The 6,506-nt window shown below is 50.9% G+C and overlaps 1 protein-coding gene across 1 annotated transcript in view; it reads right to left on the bottom strand.

Moving 5' to 3' along the window:
* Positions 1-588: 588 nt before the first annotated feature.
* Positions 589-6,506, bottom strand: part of KCNB1 (potassium voltage-gated channel subfamily B member 1) — a 91,227-nt gene continuing 85,309 nt past the window's right edge. Inside the window, exon 2 of the mRNA XM_030309433.1 lies at positions 589-4,394. Within this exon, the coding sequence (XP_030165293.1) occupies positions 2,388-4,394 (2,007 nt within the window). The 3' untranslated portion in view covers positions 589-2,387. The remainder of the gene's footprint in view (positions 4,395-6,506) is intronic.

The following is a 6,506-nucleotide window of genomic DNA, read 5'->3' as shown; positions in this document are numbered from 1 at the left end:
GCCGACGTAAATGGTCATGAAAACAAAGAAGAGGCAGGTGAGATGAGATGGGCCAGGGAGGACTGTCCGTCGGCCGCTCCTCAGTAGGCCCCCAGCCCGCGCTGTGTGCCCGGCAAAGCGCTTGGGGGCGTGGCTGCTTCCTCTCTCTCTGGTGCTACCAGCACAGGATGACCTCACACTTTCCCTGCCCCTTAAGTCCCTTTGCAGTGGCTGCGAGGATGCTCTGAAGATACCTCAGAGTGGCAAGATACTTCGGCATCGGCATCGTAGCCTTTGTTAACACAGCAAAGAACAGGACTGCACCCTCTTGGAAGGATCCACAGTCCCCGGAGACACTGAGAAGCAGTAGGAACCAGGTACATATTCAGCAGAGCACAGGTGTTTTTAAGGGCGGTGGGATGACTCCTGTGGACACCTGTGACAGGTGGTCCAACCGCATGCCATTGTGCAGAGGGCAGGCAGAATGACTGATTATTTGTGTACTGACAGGTGGCTCATGCCATCACACTCACAGGCAGACCAATGACACATTGTATGAGGAACAGGAGACCCACACCATGTTTGTTCCATCAGGAAGACGTGTGCCTGTCACCGTGTTGTGGACCGGCAGATCTACACTACTGTACTTGGGACATCGTCCATCCACGTTGTATTTAGGGAAACACATCGGTCCGTTGTACTAAAGACAGGCAGATACGTCATCTTGACTGACAGATGGGCCAACAGCAGGGCATCATGCTAACCGGTGGCTCAACCCAATGTGTCTGAACTGAGGAACGGCCAACACCACCGTCCTTACTGGACCCAAATCAGGCAGGCCAACGCCAGGTCGTCGAACTAGGACAGGGAGACCAACACCAAGAAATACACCGGAACCACTCACAACGCACACAAATACTTATTGCTTTTGTCTGTACTAGCTGCATTGATGGCTGCAGAAAGGAGAGCTGAGTTTTAGTACAGACAGTGACACTGAAAACATACCAACAGCTGGTTGACGAGAAAGAGAACAGAGTAAACACCCAGTGCCCACCGCCTACTGTGTTCTTCCGAGATGCGCGTGTCTCCTGCACACGGGACTCTGTGAGAGGCCCCACTCCAGGGCTCAAGTACCCTTCCTCGCAAGGGGGCCAACAGGAAGCTTCAGAGGGACAGGGAAGGAGCCCACAGACTTCAACATGGCGGACAGCAATACCCGCACATCACCCACCGTGGCCTGACACAGGCATGTAGTTAACAGCCCAACTGTAGTCCCAAAAAGTGGCCCACGGGAAATAGTGCTTGTTTTAAAGTGCAAGATGTTGACACTGTCCCTGGTAGAACCTATTTTTGAAAAACATAAAGTGCTTTTTATTTTAACTTTTTTTTTTTTTTTAAACTTGAATACCACAGGAAACAAAAAAGAATTTCTATCATAGTAGATGCTTTCCCTGCTGCCACAGGAAGTATTCAAAAGTCTGAACTGGGCATTTCAATTGGGGATTTTTTTTTTTTTTCCATTTTTGTAGGTAAAAAAAAAAAATCAGATTTTATTCTGTTCTTCGGTAACATACAGTCTCTTTGAATAAGCTATTTCTTTTGCATATTTGACTCTTGCATATCTTTTGAGTCTATGCTAGTGATGTACAGAGAGGGTTTTCCTTATACAACCCTAAAGCAATGTTCACAGTTCACACTGTTGGCTGAGTGCCTGCCGTCTGAACCCTTCCCACGTTGCCGGGGGGCAATTAGAATCGGGAACAAGTGGTGCAACTCACCCTGATGATATCTCAAAATAAAATCTCAGGTACTACGGAACACTGAAGTCGATGAAGACATCTGAGGAAGGGTTTTGCGCTGGGACCGTGGTTTATGGCGCAGAAATTTCCCCACGACACAAGCATCCTCTGCAGCCTTCTGACAGTGGGATCCATCCAGGAGGCGATGGACAGGAGTTCCTAGAGGTGGCTGGGCAATGCCCAAAACGAAATTGGTCAACCCGGCCACTTGTTGTTGTCCAGCGTCCGTCTCCAGCCGAAGCCCAAGGGATGGAGATGTTGCCCCCTGAGGCTGCGATGGAGAGCCGTGACAGAAAAGCGGGGACTAGGTAGTCTTGGTGAGGTCTAGCATGTGGTAGTGGTGGCTATGAGTTCTGCCCATGTCATCTCCCAAAGAGGGCAGCAGAGTTGTTACAAGGAGACGCCATAACCTGTGGCTTGGCCCACTTCATCCTGCTGTACCTGTCATGGCTCTCCAGGCCCTAGGGAGCCTCCTCTGGAGTCTCTCTTCTGCCTGGGGGCTCTGCAGAGCCTGTCTGTCTGAGTTCGTGCGGAAAAGCTCTGCGGCAGGTCAGCCGAACAGCACGCCTCTTGGGTCTTGCCACAAGTCTCTGCTGCAGGTAGGGTAGCTCAGAGGCTCTGATCCCGTGTGCTTCCGTGGGCTCCTCCCCCTGGCAACACGCGGACGTCGGGGGAGATGTGGTTCTCGAGTTTGCACTTTTCCTGACCACTGGGGCCTTTTCCAGTCAATGCTTCTGTCGAGTAAATACAGTTCTGCCTTAAGAACTTAGGGGAGGTGGGTAAGGGGGAGCTTTCAAAGTGGTTCTTCTCTGATCTTGTCCCGACGCTGAACTTGGGACTGGTGCTCACATGCACGCTCTTGGGAGGGCTGGAATCTACACTGTAGAGAACCTGCCCCTCATCGTCTGTGTCCGCATCAATGTACTGGTGGATACCTGCTTCGAAGTTGAATGCTATTGCTGTGTGTTTCTCAGGCGACCGGGGGGGTGTCCTAGCACTTGCTGTGGTATAGATGGAGGACTCTGGGCTCAGTACAGGCCTGTCCAAGAGTGTGGCACACTCTAGCCCAGCGACAGCAGCTGTACCCCCCCGGTTCCTAAGAGGGTCATGGTACATCCCCAGAACGGGGACTAGTGGACTGGGGTCACCCTCCATGAAGTTGACTTTAAGTGCTCGTAGCTTCAGGGGGTTATTCGTCTTCATAGAACTCTTGGGGCTCTCAATGAAGAAAGAAGAGCATTGGCTGGCATCAGGGGTGGGGTTGGCCTCCACAAATCTCCCACCACTGGCACCCAGAGCTCCCCGCCAGCCCACCTCTGGGGCCATGCTACCCCCAGTCTTGCTGGGGAGTGAGGCCAAAGGGCTGTGGGAGAATCTGGTGGCTTCGGGGAAGTCTGTGGCACAGCTAATGAAGCTATCGATGCTCGACATGCTTCGCATGTCGATGACCCCTTCTGTACGAGTGGGCAGAGGGGCTACAGGGCTGGGGATACTCTCCATTTCAAGTTCTTCCTTTGGTTTGCTCTGTGTTGTTGACTCCTTGGTATTGAGGATGGGTTGAGATTGGGTCTTGGCCATCTTATTGTACATGTCTTCCAACTGCTGGACGTTCAGGTGCTGAGGACTGGAAGATGATCTGGCCTTCTCAGGGGACCCCTGCTCCTTGGTTTCAAAGGACTTACTTGAGCTAGTTTCAGATAGTGTCCTCTTTGTCCATTTCCATTTGTTGGGAGACAAGTGATTATCTTGTACTTTGTCCTTCTTACTCATATTTTCTCCATTTTTCTCTACCACGATGTCCATCATCTCGATGCTCCGGGCGAAAGCATCTTTCATGTTCATGGAGACAATGCTGCCATTCCTCTTGGCTCTCTCCAGAGCCTCTCTCCGCTTGATTGCTTTCTCCTGCCTCTTCTGCTCCTTGTAGAACTCAGAGAAGTTATTGACAATGATCGGGATGGGAAGAGCAATCACCAGGACACCTGCAATGCAGCAGAGTCCTCCGACAATCTTCCCCAGGAGAGTCTTGGGGTAGATGTCTCCATACCCAACCGTCGTCATGGTGATGGTGGCCCACCAGAAAGAGGCCGGGATGCTTTTGAACTTGGTGTCATCCTCGTCCTTCTCGGCAAAGAAGACAAGGCTGGAGAAGATCATGATGCCCATGGCGAGGAAAAGGATGAGCAAGCCCAGCTCATTGTAGCTCCTTCGCAGGGTGAAGCCCAAGGACTGGAGGCCGGTGGAGTGGCGTGCGAGCTTGAGGATGCGGAGGATACGCATGATGCGGAAGATCTGGACCACGCGGCGGACATTCTGGAACTGCAGCACGCTCTTGTTGGATTCGGTGAGGAAGATGGTGACATAGTAGGGCAAGATGGCCAACAAGTCAATGGCGTTGAGTGGGCCCTTGAAGAACTTCCACTTCTTGGGTGAGGAGAGGAACCGCAGCAGGTACTCCATGGTGAACCACGCGATGCACACGGCCTCCACGTGAGCCAGCTGGGGGTTGTCTGTGGTCTGGCCAAACTCATCAAGGCTCTGCAGCTCGGGCAGCGTGTTGAGCGACAGGGCAATGGTGGAGAGGACAATGAACATGATGGAAATGATGGCAAGGATCTGCAAGGAGAAGAGAGCGGGATTTAGTTACCGACCTCCAGTAGGATGATCATCCTAACACCCTGACTCTGCGGGGTGCTCCTCAACAGTTCAAGGGCACTGTCACATCTCACTTGCCACTTAATGACTGGTTGTTTGAGCTAAAAAGATCATTTATTCAAATCCATTTTTGTTTTTTTGAATCCATTCAAAACCAAAGCCCGGAGACCGCAATGATTTCAAGCTAACTATTCTAGCCCGAGGGGTTAGCAGTGAGGACACAGCAAGTTTGAAAGACAGCGTGAGGAGCAACAATTTAAGAGCTTGGACTCTGGTGTCAGGTTGTTTTGGGTTTAAATCCCAGCTCTGCCACTTCCTTACCTGGAGCCAGGTGTTTATCCTAAGCCTCAGTTTCTTCATCTGCAAAATGGGAGGGCAAATACAGTGTCTATTTCAGAGAGCTGCTATGAAAAGTCAAGGCGTTAACGTGTGCAAAGTGCTTAGGACAGCTTCCAGCAGCACACGGGGAGTGTCTGATAAACACCCGCTATCTTCGTGGGGGCGACCTCTCAGCCCTCACCCCACAACATGCCGTCAGCTGAGACCACCCAGGCTCCGCGTGGCTCAGCTGGCCTTTGTTTCCTGCCCTGTCCCCAAATGTCCTGTTATATCCTGTGAGCAAATGCCACTGCTGCTTGCGTGTGAGAGTTTTCCATCCTTTGCAATCAGTCCTCACGCACAACACAAGGTGATCAAGCCTACATTTCTACTTCGACCCCTCTCTTTGGGTCTCTCCTGCCACAGGTTCCCAAACGTCACACTTCTCTGGCCACACGCCATTTTTGGCTGATCCCGCATGTCTGTGTCCCTTCTTCTCTGTTCAGTGAACTCCCATCCATCTTTAAAAACCCAGCCCACGTGACCCCTCTCTGTAGAGGTCATTCCTGGTGGGACTGGCCGCTCCGTCCTTCAGGGTCCCTCACCACTTCGCCTTCCCTTGCGTGCTTTTACAACACATCCCATTACAGAGGCGTGTGTGTTCATCACTGCCCAGAATCCGTGAGCTTCCGGGGGGACGAGGGATGGGTTCAGAGCTTTGTCTCTGCACCCCTCACACTCCTAGCACCTAGCCCAGGGCAGGGGCTAGTCCAAGTTCACAGAGTGACACGCGGAAGGAACAGGACCAGAATTCAGTTGTCAATCTGGCTACTATTTATTGATCATGTACAACATGTGAAGCACTTTGCTAGGCACTGGGGGCACCATGAGCAGCAAGAAAGCTCTTTCTCCACCAGCCCAGATGCCGAAAGGATGTGTTATGCATTTCTCCAACCTCAGGTGCTCTATCAACTTCCTGGTTTTTTTTTTTTTTTTTTGCTGTACTCATGTTCAACGTATTCTGTGTCTTTTATTTTTTATTTTATTTATTTTTAATGTTTTTTTTTAATCTTTGAGAGAGAGAGAGGGAGAGAGAGAGAGTATGAGCATGGGACAGGCAGAAAGAGGAGACAGAGGATCCCAAGCAGGCTGTATGCTGACAGCAGAGAACCCCATGCGGGGCACGAACTCATGAACTGTGAGATCATGACCTGAGCCGAAGTCGGACACTTAACCGACTGAGCCACGCCAGGTGTCCCCCCCAAGTACCCTGTGTCTTTTAAACAAAAGCTTTTGAGTGTTAATACCTTGATTTGCACTCACCGGAAAAGTAAAATTCTGTAATCACTTTATAAAAAGAAATATCCGATACACAAAAGTAGGTCAAGTTTATATATATTTCCGAACCATAATCAAAAGAACACCCACGAACCCACCACCCAGGCGAAGAAACAGGGTACACAACAGAAATGTTGACACTTCTCACAGGTCCTTCCCCACCCTGTGGGTAACCAGAAATTTTTCTCCTCCCTTGTCTTTTCTGTAGAGTTTTTTTTTAATTTTTTTTTTAACGTTTATTTATTTTTGAGACAGAGACACAGCATGAACAGGGGAGGAGCAGAGAGAGAGGGAGACACAGAATCGGAAACAGGCTCCAGGCTCCGAGCCATCAGCCCAGAGCCCGACGCGGGGCTTGAACTCGTGGACCGCGAGATGGTGACCTGAGCTGAAGTCGGACGCTTAACCGACTGAGCC

Source organism: Lynx canadensis, chromosome A3, assembly GCF_007474595.2.
Source record: "Lynx canadensis isolate LIC74 chromosome A3, mLynCan4.pri.v2, whole genome shotgun sequence".
NCBI lineage: Eukaryota > Metazoa > Chordata > Mammalia > Carnivora > Felidae > Lynx > Lynx canadensis.
This window is presented reverse-complemented; position numbering and strand designations above follow the sequence as displayed.